Consider the following 19,702-nt stretch of genomic DNA (forward strand, 5'->3'; position numbering starts at 1 on the left):
GATAGATAGATAGATAGATAGATAGATAGATAGATAGATAGATAGATAGATAGATAAACATAAGACAAAATGTTAATTAAAATAACATAAAAATGTTAAAAACTCCTGGAGGCTGGGGCAGGGGATAGTACGTGGGTTTTAATCCCAGCATTCAGAAGGCAGAGGCAGGTGGATCTCAGTGAGTTGGGGGCCAGCATGGTCTACACAGCAAGTTCCAGGCCAACCTGAAATACATAGTGAGTCTGTTTCAAAATAAACAACTCTGTGCTAGGAAAATAAAATTAGGACAGTCAGAAGTTAATACTTTGCTTGCTTCTTATTTGAACAGAAATCAGTAACTCTGATCCTTGGAAAATACAAAAGCAAAGCCTTCAAATGATGCTAGCAGATTTAATCAAGGGAAATTCAGATACCATGACTAACATGAAAAAGATGTTTAAGAATATAGTCAAGAATGTGCAGGTTGCATTCTTCACATGCTCAGGTTTGCTCTCCACCTTTTAACAGTGGTTTTATTCATAATAAAACTATTACCAAAAAAATAAAAAAAGAATAAAGTCAAGGGGCTGGCAGGATGGCCTAGAGGTTGCTCTTGTGGAGGATCTGGCTTCATTTCCCAGCACTCTCGTGGCAGCTCACAACCAGCTGGAACTCCAACCCTCTTCTGGCCTCTGCAAGTACTAGGCAGGAATGTAATGAACATTCATAAAAGCAGATAAAACATACATATAAAATAGACAAAATACAAATAAACAAAAACCAAAATAAAATGAAATGAAGAGCAAACCCAAACCCCACAGCAGAGACAGGTGAGGATCCCTCTCCTCACCCACTCCAGGCCCTGGTTCGGGTGGTCTGCCCCACGTGCACCTCCGGTTACCTTGTGGACATCTTTTTGTAGACTGAGCCCCCAGCGGGTCAGCTCATTGTTGGCTGTCTCGTTTTGTGAAATTCTCTGCAGCAGACATTCCAAAGCACTGTGGTGCTGCTTGGGGCTCAGATTAATCTGCTGAGTCAAGTCCTAGACAGAAATAAAAAGTAAGATTGCAAATTCTAAACATTACTCCCTCTAGCAGGAGGCTAAATGAAACCCATGCTCTGACATGTTTCCACGAGCAGACTCATGCTCACTGAAATTAGTGGAAAATGTCAAATGTAGCCAATGACTTTTGTAAATACTTCTCAGGAATATGAATGAGGTGCATGGAAAAAAAAAAACTAACAACAAAATTAACAACTTTTAGCGTCTACTGACTTTCTCTCTTGCTGGATATGGCAGTACACATTTTTAATTCCAGTACCTGCCAGGCAGAGGCAGAGGCAGGTGAATCTCTGGGAGTTCGAGGCCAGTCTGGGCTATGTAGTGAGACCCTGTCTCAAAATAATTGATTTATTTTTTTAAGTTACTGATTCTGCTCCAGGACATCTGACTTCTTTCTCAAGGCATCTTTTGAATTTAAAATTCCTAAGAGTCATGAACAGGAACAAATTGGAGGAGGCTTAATTATACCAATTTAAAATCTGGGAAAATCTGGAGGTGAGGGCCAGGAGTGGCAAGCCACCTGTTTATTATGCTGAGACAGGAAACCACATTCAGGCTTGCACCTTATCCTTCTGTATTAGAAAGTCAGCGCCATCATAAGGCCACTTTCCCCTCCAAACCTGCCACATTATAGGCACTTTAAGAGATACTTAAAAGTGGTATATGAGGAATCTCAATCATGTAAGAGTGCTTTGTGCTTCTGAAACTCATGGACCATATTCGGAGCCCCTATGAGGCCAGAGAGAGGGGTGATGGAGAGGAGGAAAGAGCGGGGGAGGGGAGAAGAAAGAGAGAGACAGAGAGACAGAGACCAGAGAAATCATAAAGTCACCGGGGGTTGGCAGTTGTTGGGAAGGAGCAGGAGCTGAAGGATCAGAAAGTAAACATGAAAGAAATCTCTCACAGGGCCAGCCTGCTTCCTCAGGCTTTCTGTAATTCTACTTGAAATCTTATGTGACATGTGGGTCTGCGGCAGACCAGAAGAGCAAGATGGCAGAGGGTAGCTAAAGCCTGCCCAGTGGAAGGCAGCAGTGACAGTCTGGCTGCATACTGCCAGGGTGACTGCTGGGCCAGCTTCTGCCTCTCAGAGCTCCCAGAGTTGAGCTGATGATCACAGGGCCTCAGCTGCACTTCTCATCTTCCCACACAATGGCTTTCGTTCATTCTCTTTCATGTCTTCACATAACCGATGATTTGGAGAAACACTACAGTAATTTGGTGTTCTCATGGTGTCCCATTATAGTTCTATAATCAGTTAACAATCATCCATCTAACTGGGGAGAATGAGGCTGCTCCTTTTCACCTAGAATCTAGTGCCTACACTGTTATAAAGACCTCCAGAGCCATGACTTGTTTAGCATGGTTTCTGTGGTGAACCCAGAAGAAAAAGCTTGCCCGGGGAGTCAGAACTGGAACTGCCCCACTGATGCTGGTCACTCAAAGCAGGCATCTCCCCAAACAGCAGGAACTCCCCCACCAAAAAAAAGCAAGACTCCAACCTTCATGGCCCTGAAGTCCTTCTTCATCTTCTCAGGGATTCCCGTCATAAAGGAGAGCTCAGGCAGCAGCAGGATCTCACCCTTCAGCAACTTAGACAAGAAAACAGAGGGAAAGTGAGGGATGGAGATGGTACCCCAGGCCCACCCCAGGCAGGTGCAGTTCTGCAGTGACAAAGTTGCCACTCCTCAGAAGTGTCCACTCCAGGAAGAGGAGACTAGTTCAGGACATAATACAGACAGCTGCAGTGGCAGGTAAAACAAGGAGGAGGAGAGGGCATCACAAGAAGAGAGAAAAACAAACAAACAAACAAACAAACAAACAGTTTTGTCCCTACTGAGCCTCAAGACAACACAACATGCTTAGTCTCATCAAGCCCAATGTCTCTTCTCAGCAATCTCAGCCTCAAGGTTAAGAGGAGGTGGGGCTGGAGAGACAGCTAAGCAGTTAAAAAAAAACGCCTGTTGATCTTGCAGAGGAATGGGTTTGGTTCCCAGAACCCACAAAATGGCTCACAACCATCTGAAACTCTTATTTCAGGAGCTCAGACACCTTCTTCTGACCTTAGCGGGCATCAGGCATGCACACTGTGCTCTAGAGACATACATGCAAGCTAAACACTCATACACATAAAATAATAAATCTAAATTTTTTTACTTAAAAAAAAAAAAGACAAAGTTCGGTATTACGGCAATTCTCCCCTTCACCTGTTAAATGGCTAAACCTCCCTTGAATCTACAGATTTTTTTTTAAGATTTATTTTAATTATGTGTGTGGGGTATATGCACATGAATACAAGTACCCAGGGACCGGAGGTGTCAGACTTTCCTGGAGCTGGAGTTATAGGTTGTTGTAAGCTGCCTGATGTGGGTGCTAGGAATTGAACTCAGGTCCTCAGGAAGAGCAGTGTGTGCTCTTAACCACTGAGCCATCTCACCAAACCCCATTAAAAAAAATTTTTTTTTTTTTTGAGGCAGATCCTCACTACATAGCTCTGGCTGACCTGGAACTCACTATGTAGAGCAGGCTGGCCTCTGCCTCCCAAGTGCTGGGACTGTAGGCATGTGATACCACACTCCTTTCAGAGGTTTAATCTTTTTTTCCTTTGTGTATGTAAGAGTGTTTTGCCTAAATGCATAAATGTATCTGGTATCCACAGAGGACCAGAAAAGGCCTTAGATCCACTAAAACTGGAGTCACAGACAGTTGTGAGCGTCCTTGTGGGTGGTGAGGATGGAAGCCAGGTCCTTTCAAAGGACAGCCAGTACTCTACCATATTTTTTTTCTTATATTTAACCATTTAATCTTTATATGCAAGGAATTCTCCTTCCACCTTTAACCAAAATTGTGTATGTGGCTATTTTTAGCTCCTTCTGGTGTAGCCTGGCAACACTGGCTGGAGGAAAAATAAAAACATTCCCAACAGCCCCACCATAGAGTACACAGGCGCCCATGGACGTGAGTACACACTAGTGGCCAAGAGAACAGAGGACTATTGCTGGAGTGTAAGCCACTCACCGTGCCGTGGTTGTTCTGTCTCTCACTGGGCCTGTGGATGAGGAGCGGCTGGTCATCTTCCTTAACTGTGATCCCGTAGTTCTTGCTGAAGCAGGACACAGTAAGACAGTGTCACCACTCCTCCACCAGCCCCTGCAGCTCTTCCCCAGTGCCAGCCCCTGCAGCTTATAATGGACACAGTGCCCTCACTGACCATTCATCAGAAACCAATCATAGCGTATCTAATGTGGAAAATGCAGCCTACAGTTTCCTTGCTAATAGACAGAGGACAAAGGCTATAGCCCAGGAGAAAAGCAGGTGAAAAATGCATCAGGCTAAAAGATTTAGACAACAGAAAGGTGAAATAAAATGATTAAAAATTTCAATTTCAATTCTCTCACCAGACAAAATCAACAAAAGAAATACATACATCATAGCCCCAAATTCACTTCTATAGTAATTACCAAAAGAACCAACTGTAAGGGCAACATGTGTAGGCCAGACTGCCACAGACAAGCTCATTCGGTCTCAGGTATATTATCAGTTCCCGGACCTGTACAGTGTCGGGTACTGCACCGTTCCTGGAACTCAATATCCAGAGTCAGGGAGAGCATATCCCGTCCCCGCCCTCCCTCTCGTTTGTACCTGTAGTACTCCAGGAATGTGATCTCCTTCCCATCAGACATCACGAAGCTGTCTTTGGGGGTCTTGTTCCAGTCCACGTCATCGATGCGGTAGGTACGGTTGTTGTAGCGTGTGATGACGATGCTGCCAACCAGAAGCTTGCTGCACTCGTCCTGAAAGTGCTCCTTGTTCTGCTGGTAGATAGCATGCCTTTGGGAAGAGGCAAGAGGCTTTGGATGGCAGCCATACACTCAGGTTCATAAGAGAGAAATAGGGACCAGTAAATGAGGTAAAGGCCTAAGGGTTGGATCACAGCTTTTACCCCTTGTTAGCCAGAGTTATGACATGAGCCAACTACCATTTTTTAAATTATTATTTTAATTATGTACATGTGGTATGTTTCTGTCTGCATGTTAAATACACATGTGAGTACAAGTGCCCAAGGAGGCCAAAGACATCAGATTCCCTGGAGCTGGAGTTACAGGAAGTTGGAAGCTGTCCGAAGAGGGTGCTAGGAACTGAATTTGGGTCATCTAAAAGAACAACAGGTGCTCTTAACTTTGGTCCCATCCCCCCCTCCGGCCAAAAAAAAAAGTTACTTGCATTTTTTTTTTTTTTTTAAATCTAGGCTAGAAAGATAGCTCAGTGGTTTAGAGTACATGTTTATCTTACAGAGGGATCCAGGTTCAATTCCCAGCCCATCTGGAAGGCTCATAACATTTGTAACTCAAATTCCAGGGCTTCTGGCCTCTGTGAGCACTAGCCATGCACATGGTACACAGATATGCACACAGGCACAAAACAAAACAAAACAAAACAAAACAAAACAAAAAAACACCCATACACATAATGTAAAATTTAAAAAATTCTAATTAAATCTTCATGACCTCCACATACAACAAACAGTGAAAAGTTCTGTAGTTTGCCCGTAATTTCTCTCATTTTAAACCACAAATTAAACTGCATGTGTGGGGTCTAAAGAAACATTCCTACATGGTTTAGAACAGGGAACACCTATGTCTTATGGTTCTATAAGGTTGCTCCAGATCACAGAGAAGCCCTTCTCTGAGGATGTGCATATGGGGCAAAGGCATTTATAGGTACTTCCAGTGGACTTTAAATTATTGTTTTAATCACATCTTTACACCAAACCAAAGCAAAGTGGGTGACTTTGAGTGAGTCTGAGGCCACCATCATCTATATGTGGGCCACATAACCATATCTGTTTCAACAAGAAAGAAAAAGTGAAGAAAAAAGAACAAAACAAAGCAAGAGAATGTGCAGCTAGCATTTTGTGTGTAAACTTGGCACACAAATTTGAGTTATCTGGAAGGAGGGACACTCAATTGAGAAAATGCCTCCATAAGATCCCCCTGTAAGGCAGGGGAATCTTATGCTAATTAGTGACTGATGGGGGAGGGCCCAGCCTACCACGGGTGGTACCATCCCTGGGCTGGTGGTCCTGAGTTCTATAAGAAAGCAGACTGAGAAAGCCATAAGGAGCAAGCCAGTAAGCAGTACCACTCCATGGCCTCTGCATCAGCCCCTTCCTCCAAGTTCCTGCCCTGCCTGAGTTCCTGTCCTGACTTTTTTTGACGGTGAACAATGATGTTGAAGCATAAGCTGAATAAACCCTTTCCTCCTTAAGTTGTTCTGGTCATGGTGTTTCATCACAGCAATAGAAACACTAACTAAGACAGGAAAGGCAACTCACATGAGAGAAAACGTCTCAAATTAAGTATCTGACAAATACTTAAATACCTAATACCTAAAACAGACAAATCTTACAGTTAAAAAATGTATTTTAGGGGCTGGAGGGATTACCCAGCAATTAAGAACACCGGCTGCTCTTCCAGAAGACCCAGGTTCAATTCCCATCACTCACATGGCAGATCATAGCTGTCTTATTATAATTCCAGTTCTAGGGGATCCGACACCCTCAGGCAGATATACATGCAGGCAAAATACCAATGCATGTGAAATAAAATATTTTTTAAAAAATTTTACAAGTTGGTCAAAGATCTAAACATTTCACAAAAATACACAAATGACTAAAAGATGCAGAAAAAAACTGCTCAATATCATTGGTCATAAGGGATTGATACAAAGGTGGTTAGAATGAGAACAGATGACAGCAAACAAGGCTACAGGTAAATTGGAGCTTTCAAATACCACTGGTAGAAACATAAAAAGCTCAGTCTGTCTTTGGGTTAAGTAATGGATAAAAATAGAGCACATGGAAATGGCAACACACACACTGAGATCTGGATGTGAAAGTTCAGAGCCAAACAGTGAATACAACAAAGTATCCCTCAAATAGCTAAGTACTAAATGTGGCAAGGTGAGCAAGGTAGGTGGCTTGGCAGGAAAGGGCTCTTGCTTTCCAGCCTATCCACCTGAGCTTGATCCCTGGGACCCACGTGAAGTGCCAGGAGAGAACCAACTCCACAAAGTTGTCCTCTGACCTCCAAGCCCAAGCAGCACACACACATCAGTAAATAAAACATTTTAAGATCACTTAACAGCTGAGCGCAGTAGTGTACTCCTATAATCCCAGCGCTCAGGGAGGCAGAGGCAGGCAGTTCAAGGCCAGCCTGGTCTACAGAGTTCCATGACAGCCAAGGCTACACAGGAAAACCCTGTTTCAGAGGGGGAAAAGGAAAAAAACAAAAACAAAAACAAAAAAACAAACAAAACCATTGGGATTGGAGAGAGAGTTCCGTGGTTAAGAGCACTTGTTGCTCTTCCAGAGGACTAGAGCTTAGCATTCATGCTGGATGGCCCACAGTCTCCTGTAACTCCAGGTCCAAGAGACCCGACATCTTCTGGTCTAGATCAGCATACACAAATAATAAAATAAAATAAAATAATTTTTTTCAAAAGAACAATGTAGTATATCAATATGGTGAATATTGTTCCACATAAAAAGGAACGCTGTATCATGCTTAACATGGATAGATCTTGAAAACATACCAAGGCACAGACTATTATACCTAGGACAGTTTTTTGTATGAAATCTTTGGAATAAATAGAAAACAAATTAGTGAGGTAGAAGAATTACAAATTTGAGGCCAACGTGGGCCTAGATAAGGCTAGCAAGACCCTATCTAAATCAATTAAAAAAAAAAAAAAAAGGAAAGAGAGAAGGAGGGAGGAAGGAATAGAGGGAGGAAACACACACACACATAGAAAAAAAACAGATTGATGGTTTCTCTAGGCCTGAGGGCAAAGAAGGAAGTTGATGGCTAAAGGGTATGGGCTTTTCTCTACAGCAATGAAAATGTTCTAAACTGACTGACTACAATACACAGCACTATATATACGTTAACAGTCGTGGCAACTTCCAAATGAGTATATTTCATAGTGTAGATCTCAATAAAACTGTTTAATAAGGTCACACTGGGCCTAGCTAGATGGCTCAGTGGGTAAAGGCACTTGATGCCAAATCTGAAGATCTGAATTTGATTCCTGGATCCTCAAAGGTGGAGGGAGAGAACCTTCAAACTGTCCTCTGACTTTCATACATGCACATATACATACACACAAATAAGTAAACGAATACAAAAAAAAAAAATCATACACAAGATGGAATGTAGCTCAGTGCTAGAATGCTAGCCTGACATGCATGAGGCCTTAGGTTCTGTTTCCAGAGTCACAAAAACAGTAATACAAATAAGAGAAGACTAGGTATGTGCTAATTATTTCAGTTTTTGTGAGTCAGGAATTAAGTGTGGCGTAGAACGGCAGCTCTCACAGGGGCACAGACAAGGTTTCAGTCCAGCTTCGGTCATCTCAAGGCTAAACTGAAGCAAGATGTGCCCCCACTGGCTTCCCCTCAGGGAGAGAGAGCATACCCCAGACGGAAGCAGCCCTTTCATACTCTACCCTCCCCTCATATTTTATTCATTGAGATATGTGGAAAATCCAGACCACACTCAAGCATGGAGACTACAGGAGGACTTCATGGTCTATTATTAGGATGTGAGGAAGATCTTCCCCTTCACCAAATTCTACTCAGCTCTTCTTAACGAGGCTTCCATTTTTCACCACTCCACTGCCTGATTTTAGCAAGAATCCTACAAAGTCAGTTTGGCCAGAATTGCAGCCTTGATATCTGATTGCCTTCCTATCTGATCGGCCTACATTCCCATCATCCCCCCAGGTAACGTCCTAGGCTGACCACTGCAAGAATCTTCAGTCTGTTGACTAGAACCCCTCCCTGCGGTGTTTCCCTGTTACTAACTCCCTTCTACTGTCCCCTATACCGCTACTGTGCTACTGTTTTATATATTCTCACTTCCCAAGTCGGCGTTGGTGTAAGCCTGTAGTGCCAGCCACCTGGGACAGCAGGATTGCTTCAACCCAACCAAGAGTCTGAGACCAGTCTAGACAACATAACAAATGCCCACATAACACTCTCACTTTGCCTTGAGGTCTTCAGAGTTGCATCCTCTCCCTGTCCCTCACAGCAGTCCCCACCAACAATCCTCAAAAGTTTACCTTACCATTCCTACACAGGTGTCACTGTCACGGTTTGTCTTTAACAGAAACTCTAACTAGGTAAACTATAGCAAAACTTCTGAAAAGACAAAATTTAAGGACAATTTACAAAACTGTAACATATAGTATATACTCACTTATAAGTAGATATTAGACATATAATATAGGATAAACATACTAAAATCTGTACACCTAAAGAAGCTAAGCAAGAAAGAGACCCTGGGTAAGATGATCAATCCTCACTCAGAAAGACAAATGGGATGAATATCAGAAGAAGGAGAAAACAGGGAAGAGGACAGGAGCCTACCACAGAGGACCTCTGAAAGACTCTACCCAGCAAGGTATCAAAGCAGATGCTGAGACTCTTAACCAAACTTTGGGCAGAGTGCAGAGAATCTTATGAAAGAAGGGAGAGATAGAAAGACCTGGGAGGGAGGGGAGACAGGAGTTCCACAAGGAAAGCAACAGAACTAAAAAATCTGGGCCCAGGGGTCTTTTCTGGGACTGTTTCTCCAACCAAGGACCATTCATGGATATAACCTAGAACCCCTGCTCAGATGTAACCCATGGCAGCTCAGTATCCAAGTAGGTTCCCCAGTAAGGAGAACAGGAACTGTCTCTGACATGAACTCAGGGGCTGGCTCTTTGATCACCTCCCCTTGATGGGGGAAGAGCCTTACCAGGCCACAGAGGAAGACAATGCAGCCAGTCCTGATGAGACCTGATAGGCTAGGGTCAGATAGAAGGGGAGGAGGACCTCCCCTATCAGTGGACTTGGGAGAGGGCCATAGAAGATGAGGGAGGGAGAGTGGGATTGTGAGGGAATAAGGGAGGGGGCTACAGCTGGGATATAAAATGAATTGTAATTAATATTAAAAATTAAAATTAAAAAAACCCTGTAACATAGGCAGCTGATTTGTGAATACAAACAATGAAAGCTAGAAGATAATGGAAAACAGACTAACTGTTAGAAGAAAATATCTACCATTATAATGTCTTAGTTTAAAAAGCAAAATAAATGACAGTTTTAAATAAACATCTAAATTGTCTTCAGTAAATCCTAAACTAAATGACATCCTATAGTATTACTTCAGGCAAAAATAAATCATTCCAGGGAGAATCCTAAAATATACAGAGAGGAACACTTTCAGGAGACTACACTGAGAAACCTGCAGGAGCCTGGACTAGTCAACATTCCATCACAGAGGGCAAGAGGCCACTCTCCCAGGTATAGGAAGTTAAAGGTTGTTCGTGGGGAGGGGCTAGCAAGGCCCCACCCCTCCCTGAGGACCCAATGGCTGCTAGGTGATTGGAAAGCATTTCCTTCCATGGTACATAGCTCCTAGTAAATCAGCCCGCATCTGTGCTCACATAAACATCCCTAAACCTACAGAGTCACACAAAAAAAAAATACACCCAACAAAATAACACACACATGGGGAGAAGAGTGACTGGTTAGGAAGAGGCAAGGAGAAAACAGTAGTAAAAGAAAGGGTGGTAGTGCCAAATATGATCAAAATACATCATATACAAATACGAAATATCTTGAAGTCACTATTATATTTAATTAATATATGCTAATAAAACAACAAAAAGGAGCCAGGTGTGTTGGTATAATGTTCTTATGGAATGTATACAATTTATCCTTGTTCATTCAAATGCTGATTTTTCTACCCAACCATCTGGTTTCAATCCAGACACTGCATTGTAATGCGTATTCTAAGCATCACCTGTCTCAAGTTTGCGTAAACACGACACCATCTGTTCTCTCTATATTGTCAATAAAACAACCAGCCCCAATGCTGAGCAAGGGAAAGGATGGGGTGGCACATCCTGGTCCGGAGAGGGGAGGAGAAGGAAGCTGGTTGGAGGCAGGCAGAAGCCAAGAGGACAGGACTTGGAACCACGAGAAGGAATGAACCAGACCTAAGATATGACTAAAAGCAAGCATAATGTGGGAAATCTGAATGGGAAGAAACTATGTGGGCGTGGAGGTTTAGGATGGAGTAATCATTGCCCAGCACTTTGCTCTAGGTTAATTAAATAAATCCCAGTCTCTGTGTGGTGTTTTGGGTATACAGTTGGTTTAGGAATAACTGCTGGAGATAATGAAGGACATGCCCTGCACCAGAACAGGGCAACAACACCGAGGCCATGTTAGCTCTGACCTAACAGGAGGTAGCTCCAGGAAGGAAGGGGGCGCGATATTGCAGCCAAGCAGAAGAAAACCTAGCCAAGTCAATCCCCACCAGTATTTAGCAGACATTTGAAGATGGTCCTGAATTCCACTGGGATAATCATTAAACCAGTTACTGAGAATGCAGCAGCAACATGTACCATTAAACCCATTAGATAAACCTATTTGCTCGCTACTGTTTAGAAGCATGTAAGTTATTCCCAGGTAATGGGGGAAAATCTACTATTTCTACAGACCTCTACGAAAATAACTTCCCTTTGGTCTTTTCCTGGGGTCTGTAAGAACACAAAGGGTCCAGAAGAGGAAAGTAGCCATACTAGTAGCAGGGTCCGCTACTCTAGAGCTGGGTGGCTTTGCATTGCAGTCATACTAGGGGCCAGCCTGGATCACAGCATGAGTTCCAGACTAGCCTATGATACAGAGTAATACTGTCTTAAAAATACAAAAAAAAAAAAAAAAAAAAAAAAAAAAACCAGTCACTTCAGTCTGTGTGTAACATAATGGGGTAATGACGTAAGACTTAGAAACAGGGCTCCAGATGAGGAGCTAACTTGATCCCATCCACTCAAGAAATATGACCTCTAAGAGAAGAGCAGATGTCCATTCATATGCCCACCTCTGCGGACTTCAGGAGAGAGCACATCTCTCAGTTCTCTGTTCTGCTTTGTTTTCTGAGACAGGGTCTCACACTGTAGCTCAGGCTGGAGCCCTCTAGGCAGCACGGGCCTGTTGAGGGCTGCTCTGGTGCTCTATGTATTCAGCTGCTGAACTCTGGGCCCTGGGACCAGGCTGCAGTCCAGACGTGGGCACTGTCACGTTCTATGATCAATATTGCGTAAACTTTGCTCCCCAATTATCTCTGATTGGTTAATAAAAAAGCTGATGGCCTTTTAGGTGAGGCAGGAAATAAGGGGGTAGGAGATCCAACAGAAGAGATAAATTTTGGGTTAGAATGAGAGGCAAGAAGATTCACCCCAGGATTCTGAGTAAGAAGGATACACGAAACTGAGGAGAGGTGGCCAGCCATATGGCACAAAAAGAACAGAATAAATGGGTAATTTTTTTTAAGTTCTGAGTTAGTAGGGGAACAAGCTAAAGCTTATGGCCTAGGCATTTATTCACACAATAATAAAGTGTCTGAGCCATTTTTTTAGGAACTGGGGCACAGGTAGGAAGGTCCACAGTTACAAAGGGTTACATAGGCCAGGCTTGAACTTGAGCTGATCCTCTTTGCCTGAGCTCTGGGGGTCACCATAGCAGCCTCTGTTCTTTCAATACATCTGATGATTTAAAATCCCCACAGAACACAGGTCAGCCTGTCTGCCAACTACCCCATTTCTGAACTTCAGAAAGTCATGATTGTGTTAAGGATGGTTCCCACCATTCACTCACATGACATCCAACACAGAGTCATTCCGAATGACCTTATGAGAGACATCAGCAAGTAGGAAGAGACCTCCATCTGTCCTCCGGATGCTAGCTGCGTAGCCGGGCCAGATCTGCAATCTGAAGAGAGAGGTGTGCTAAGAGCATCAGGACTACAGAATTCTTATTTTACAAAATACTGAAACTGCCCTTCCTGATAATAATGAGGAAGTCCTAATAGGAAAACGTAACCAAGTCAGTATTAGTACAAATTTACTAAAAATATAAATAAAAAGATTTAATTGAGAAATTGTACTTGCCACCACAAAATATTGTTCCAGTTTTTGTCCTAAGTACAGTGGCCACAATAAAAAGCTTCTTTCCAGAAAATTCGAAAGTAAAGGAGAAGAAAAAAACACCAACCTGTGTTGCTGTAGTACCATGGCACTTGTAGGGTCATAAAAGTTCCTCCCCACAAGTTTCATATCCAAAAGTTTCATTACCCTGAAAAAAATGGCAGTGGTTGAGTTTCCTTTCTTCTCAGTGGTAGGGTGGACCACAGAGCTGCAAGCACTCACCCTGCACCCCAAGCCTAACAAAACAGTTATCCAAAAGTTCTTTCAGCCTTAGCTATGGCTTCCTCTGCAAGCCTGAAGGTGCAGAAAAGCCCCTGTTCTTGGCATAAAATAGCTTCTGTTTGGGACAATCTTCCTATAGAAAAGTAAAGCTAGCCAGGCATGCATCTGGAGTACGTACAAAGGACTGAAGGCTCTCAGTACCCAGCTCACCAAACCCAGGGCTATTTCCCAGCCTAATTATAATACTGACCACCCCACCATGAACTAAAGAGAATGCAAGTGAACTGGTTTCCAAATTTGTGAACAGCCCATCAAGGGACTCTGTTCCAGCAGCTCACTTTAGGGTCTAGCTCATTAAATGAGGGGTAGTTTGGGATTAACACCTGTGCAAAAGTGAGAGCCTCTCAAAAAGACAAACAATTATAAGCTATGTATAATTTTTTTAAGACTAGAAAATATCTCCTACAAAATATTCTTGTGCTCTGAGGTGCCCCCTCACTTACAACGCTATTAGAGAAACAGTATTGACATCTGTTTTGACTGAGTGTGGTCGCTCATGCCTGTAATCCCAGCATTAGTGAAGCTGAGGCAGGAGGATTAGAACAGGTGATCCTCAACTATATATCAAGCTTGCGACTAGCCTGAGTTACATGAAATCCTATCTAAAAACAAGTATCTGGTCTAAAAATTCTTTGATTAATCCAAAAAGGCACTTGCCTACTCAGCTACCCACATGCCTAATTTCAGACACCCAAAACCTGCCCTATCAAGTGAGAGGTCATTTTTGGGTGAGCTGATACTAAGATCACTCAGTAAGTACTTCCTAGCCCACCCACAGACCCAGACACTGTGTGTGGCACCCACCATACTCCTGGGGAGCCTTACTCCAAGCACTATGAGTTAAAGGCTCAAGACTGCAGCAGCTTCCTTACCGCCGGAAGACAACATTGTAGAAGGGAATGCACAAGTCAGAACACGGCTCAAGGATCTTCGTCAGCTGTATCTTAATGCTGATCTCAGCATCATCAGTTTTCCTCTGGCTTTTTAACTCAACAACCTAACAAATGCATACAAGTAACAACAACAAAAATGACAAAGCTACAAAGCCTTAACTCTAGCTCTAGAGTTCTAGAGCTTCTACTTTCCCCTCACTTTGCACCTTGCACTGGCAAAATCAGTGTGACATTAAACAAACAAACTAACTAACTAACTAATATAAATACAATTCAAACTTGAGAATTTAAATCCTTAATTTTTAAATTGATTTTGTGTATGGACATGCGCACTATGTGTATGGAGATGCTGAAGGAGGCCAGAAGAGGGCGCTGCATCCCCTGGCGGAACTGACACTGGCATCTCTGCAAGAAGAGATCAGTTGTTCTTCACTGCTGACTTATCCCTCCAGGCCCTGAAGTTGAAAATTTGAGCAACTGTCACAGAGGCCAAATGATTCCTACCATTCTGTCTATGTGAGACGTTACTTCTTAAACTCAAGTGGGGGATTTCTGCTGTGTTCTGTAGAAATATGCCTTCTGTCTAAAATTGGAAAGGTTCCAGTGAAATACCACTCAAACCACAGAGCTTGCAGTTTTACCCACACCTCAATCTCTACTGGGTCTCACTTGCTGAAGCTTAACAGGAAGATAGAGGATAGAGCCATCAAAAGCAGTGACAGTTCCAGTGACAGATTGGTGGTCCTTCAACATGCCAAACCTCATGCTCTTGCACTCCACATTGGGGCTGCAAAATAACAAACAGGATTTTAGTTTCAGTTTGACTCAAACAGCAATCTTTACAGCTGTGCAAAGCTACTTTGAGAAGCAGGTTTTTTTGTACCTGCACTCCACCTAGTGGTCATATTTATACTTACACAGCTGACTAAATAGACAATTACTCAAAGAAGTAGAAATAATAGAAAATGTAATTAATCTATCAGACTCGAAGTGTATGCCTGCAATTCAGCTACATGAGAGGCTGAGGCAGGAGGATCAGCAGTTTAAGCCCTCTTTGAATAACAGAGAGAGAACTGGAGAGAAGACAAAAACAAACAAACCCAATCCATAATTGTAGACAGCTAGCTTTACAGGCCACATATATACTTCTAGATTTCAGAGCAGCGGTTCAGAACATGGTGTAAGAGGCCATGTTGTAAGTATCTAAGGCTTTTCTTGATCATACACTCTTGCATCTCTGCTGTCATAACACAAAATCAGATAGAACATAGAAACTCAAGTGTGGCAGAGTTCCAATAAAATTTCACAGTGAAGCAAACTGTGAGCCAGGCCAGTCAGTCTGCCGATCTCCACTCTGAGTCTTCAAAGACACACATTTTTAAAGTGCTTTTTTTTCCTTTTGTTTAAAAAAAAAACAAAAAAACATTTTTTTCAAGATTTTCAAAATTTATGTGTATATGCATGTGTGTGTGTACAGCTGCAGAGGCCAGAAGAGGGAGGGTAGAATTATCCTTGGAGCTAGGAGTTATGAGTCACCTGAAATGGATGCTGGGAACTGAACTCAGCCCTCTGTAAGAGCAGCAAGAGTTTTTGGTGGTGGTGGTGTTTTGTTGTTATTGTTTGTTTTGTTTTTCCTCTAAAGCATCTCTCCAGCCCCTAAACTGCTTTTGTTTGTTTTGCTGTTAAAACAGTCCATGTAGACCAGGCTGGCAAAGAGGTCCACCTGCCTCTGACTCTCAAGTGCCGGGACTAAAACATGAACCACAATACTTCACCATAACATATTTTTTTTATTATACAAACATAAATTTAATAACTATATGAATGCATACAACTTTGCTTTACTTTTGCTGCTAAACAAGTAGATAAAATTACTGTCCTGGTTTAATTGTTCCATTTCCCAGTCACTGTCTTCAGGTTTACATGGTTCTACCATAAGGTATTTTTAAAAAATGAGATCTTAATCATTTTCATTCATGGCAATTTCAACTTTTTATTAATTCACTCTAACAGATTGGTAGCTTAAAAAAAAATTCTAACAGCTACCTTACACAAGGATTATTTTACTATATCACACTAAGATACAATCTTGTTCTATAAATGTAAAGTGTGAACAAATCCAAAAATAAAAAAAGGTAAAGTATGCTCAAGTATAGGAAGACTTTAAAAACAACTCAACTGTTGCTCCTAAACTTAAATGCTCATATGATAATATTTATCCTCAAAAAATTCTCATATGTAGATTAAGTGTACTTTATGCCAAATGCTTAAATCCAAAGTGTTTTGATCCTAGAATATTTTCATATATATGATGAAATAATCTGGAGATAAGACCCAAGTATAAACATGAAATGCACTCATATTTTATATATACCAAGTCCAAAAAGTAATTTGTAAAACTTTTATAAGTTTAGAGTTTTGTTTTTTTTTTTTTTGAGAGAGGGTCTTTCTATATAGCCCTGGCTGGTTTGGAACTCACTGTGTGACCAGGTTAGCTTTGACCTCATGGAGATCAGCCTGCCTGTGCTCCCTGAGTGCTAGGATTGAAATCATGCACCAACACACTGACTCAGATTTGTTTCATATATATGAGTATTTCACCTAACTATGTATAAGTACCCACATGTGACTGGTGACATGGAAGTCAGAACAATTCTATGTATGTATCCAGATGTGCCCGGTGACCAGGGAGGTTAAAAGAGGACATTGAACCCTCCGGAACTGGTGTTATCAGTTTGTGAGTCACAACGTGGGTGCTGGGAAATATCTCACCTTCTGCAAATGCTCTCAGCTACTGAGCCATCTCTCCAGACTCTTACATAATACTTTAACAATTCTGCATATGAAAGTTTTGTGATGTGTAATTTTCTAGTCATGGCTTCATGTCCACATTTAAAATTTTTTTAAATTTTCAGATTCTGGAAGATTTCAGGCTTGGGATTTTCAGATTAAGACTAACAACCTCTACACACTTAGAGCAACATTCTGACATTCGCCTTCCTGTTCATAGCCCATGAGAAAGCTACAGACAACTAGCACACTGCATCAACATCTTCCCTATTACCAGTATCTTCTCAACTACTTCATATCACCTTCACACTGTGGCCTCAAAAGTCCAGCTGGGGCCAGTGAGAAGCTCAGTTAGTAAAGTACTTGACCTTGCCCTGGTTTGCTTTTATAGCTGTGATAAAACACCATGACCAAAAGCAAATTGAGGGAGGAGACAGTTTATTGCAGCTTATAAATCTTAGATCACATCCCATCACTAGGGGAAAGAACTAAAGGCAGGAAAGCAAAGGCAGGAACAGAAGCAGGACCCATAGAAGAGTGCGGATTATTAGCTTGCTCCCTATGGATTTCTCGGTATTCCTTTTTATAATTAATTTATTCTTATAAATTACATCCCAATTGCAGTTTCCCCTCCTTCCCTCATTTTCTTCATCCCCCTCCATCTTCCTCCCTCCCCATCCACTATTCCTCCATTTCCCTTCAGAAAAGGGCAGGCATCTCAAGAGTTATCAACCAAACATGTATATCAAGTTGCAACAAGACTAGGCACCTATAAGACTAGGGTTCCAAAAGCAGGCAAAAGTGTCAGACACAGTCTCTACTCACTCTGTTAGGAATCTCATGAAAACATCAAGCACACAGCTATAACATATATAACAGAAGGTCTAGGTTAGACTCATGCAGGCTCCCTGATTGTCCGTTCAGTCTGAGTGAGCCCCTGTGAGTCCAGTTCTGTTGATTCTGTGGGTTTTCTTGTGGCGTCCTTGACCTCTCGGGCTCCTACAATCCTTCCTACCCTCTTCAGCAGGTTTCCCCGAACTCTATTGGTTCTCAGCCTGATTTCTTATACCAGGACCACCTGTCCAGGAATACCACTACCACAGTGGGCTGAGACCTCTTGTGTCAGTCATTAAGAAATGCCTCCAGACTTCAGGCATTTTCTCAGATGAGGTTCCTCTACATAGGTAAGGCTAGTTTGTGTCAGGCTGACATAAAACTAACCAGGATAACAATATAGCATGAGGACCAGAGTTTGACCCTGGTACCCATGAGGGCATAGCTGTAATTCAGTGGCTGGGAGCTATACACATGGATTCTCGGAACTTGCTGGCCACTCAGCCTTTCCTAATCAGATATGCAGGTCCTAGTGAGGGACCTTGCCTTTGCAAACAAGGCTAACAGCTCCTGGAAATCTGTACCCATGTGTGTGCTCACACAAAAACACCATTTAGATTACACAAATCTGGAGCCCTATGAATCCATGGCTTCTTCATGGCCCAGCCAGCCCTCCCTGCTTCATCAGAATGCACCAGTCCATACACAAAGAAAGCATTCTTCCCTCTGACATCTAGCCCTCCCTTTATGGTCCATGCTAGGCCTGCTTCCTGGGATTCCAACTGGTTGCCTTCTCTGCCTCCTTCCCTTTCCATCAAATGTGAACTGTGCTCTGTTTCCTGGTAGAAAATCGGTTTGGTTTTGTTTTGGAGTTTTTGTGTGTAACAGCCCTGGCTGTCCTGGAATTTTCTTTGTAGACCAGGCTAGACTCAAAGAAATCCACCTACCTCTGCCTTCTGAATGCTGGCATTAAAGGTGTGTGCCACCATTGTCCAGCTCCATAGTAGGAAATTTTTCTGCCTTCTTTATCATTGTTTCCAGCTTTTGAAATGAGTGGTGCGTTCATGGGCTGTGTTCTCCCTACTACCTTTAATCTTAGGCATGTTCTCTGTAACTCTCAGAGTTTACAGAAGACCAACAAGGGTACACTGAAGCAAATCAAGTAACTTTCCTTTTTCTTGTGGCCAAAATCAACCATGTTGTCCACATCCAGACTGACCCTTTCTTTGGTTGTCACAATTCTTCTTGGTCCCTTCCCCCTAACCATCACTTTCTTCTCTCTTTCCATTCCACTTTTTCCTCTTCCATCATACCATCATTTAGTAGCTGTCCTTCAAAAATTCACCTTTCTTTCTTTCTTTCTGCTTTTTTATTTTATTTATTTGTTTTATTTATTTATTTAGTTATTTAGTTATTTATTGGCTTTTCAAGACAGGGTTTCTCTGTATATCCTTGGCTGTCCTGGAGCTCACTCGCTGGCCTTGAACTCACAGAGATCCCCCTGCCTCTGCCTGCCAATGTTGGGAATTAAATGCATGAGCCTCCACCACCTGGCAAAATTCACATTTCTTAGTAAAGCTACTTTGGAAAACAGTATGGAAGCTCTTCAAAACAAAACAAAACAAAACAAAACAAAACAAAACCAAACCAAAAAAACCAAACTTGAAAACAAGGCTGAGGACATGTCTTAATATTGGTAAACTTCTTTCCTTGCAAGCTCAAGGACCTACACTCAACCCCAAGAACCCATTCGAGGCCTGGCATCTATGCACCGTGTGTGTGTGTGTGTGTGTGTGTGTGTGTGTGTGTGTGTGTGTGTGTGTGT

The 19,702-nt window shown here is 42.4% G+C and overlaps 1 protein-coding gene across 5 annotated transcripts in view; it reads right to left on the reverse strand.

The window, feature by feature from the left end:
- The window catches only part of Piwil2 (piwi like RNA-mediated gene silencing 2), a 58,497-nt gene that overhangs the window by 20,398 nt on the left and 18,397 nt on the right, over window positions 1-19,702 (reverse strand). For all 5 annotated transcript variants that reach the window (XM_055609947.1, XM_055609948.1, XM_055609945.1 and 2 more), the window contains exons 7-14: window positions 14,923-15,040; window positions 14,233-14,357; window positions 13,146-13,226; window positions 12,750-12,863; window positions 4,682-4,870; window positions 4,058-4,142; window positions 2,542-2,631; window positions 881-1,021 (exon numbers count right to left, since the gene is read on the reverse strand). In XM_055609947.1, coding sequence (XP_055465922.1) covers window positions 881-1,021; window positions 2,542-2,631; window positions 4,058-4,142; window positions 4,682-4,870; window positions 12,750-12,863; window positions 13,146-13,226; window positions 14,233-14,357; window positions 14,923-15,040 — 943 coding nt within the window. The remainder of the gene's footprint in view (window positions 1-880; window positions 1,022-2,541; window positions 2,632-4,057; window positions 4,143-4,681; window positions 4,871-12,749; window positions 12,864-13,145; window positions 13,227-14,232; window positions 14,358-14,922; window positions 15,041-19,702) is intronic.

This window comes from Psammomys obesus, unplaced genomic scaffold, assembly GCF_907164565.1.
Source record: "Psammomys obesus unplaced genomic scaffold, mPsaObe1.curated_primary_1811, whole genome shotgun sequence".
In the NCBI taxonomy this organism is placed as follows: Eukaryota; Metazoa; Chordata; class Mammalia; order Rodentia; family Muridae; genus Psammomys; species Psammomys obesus.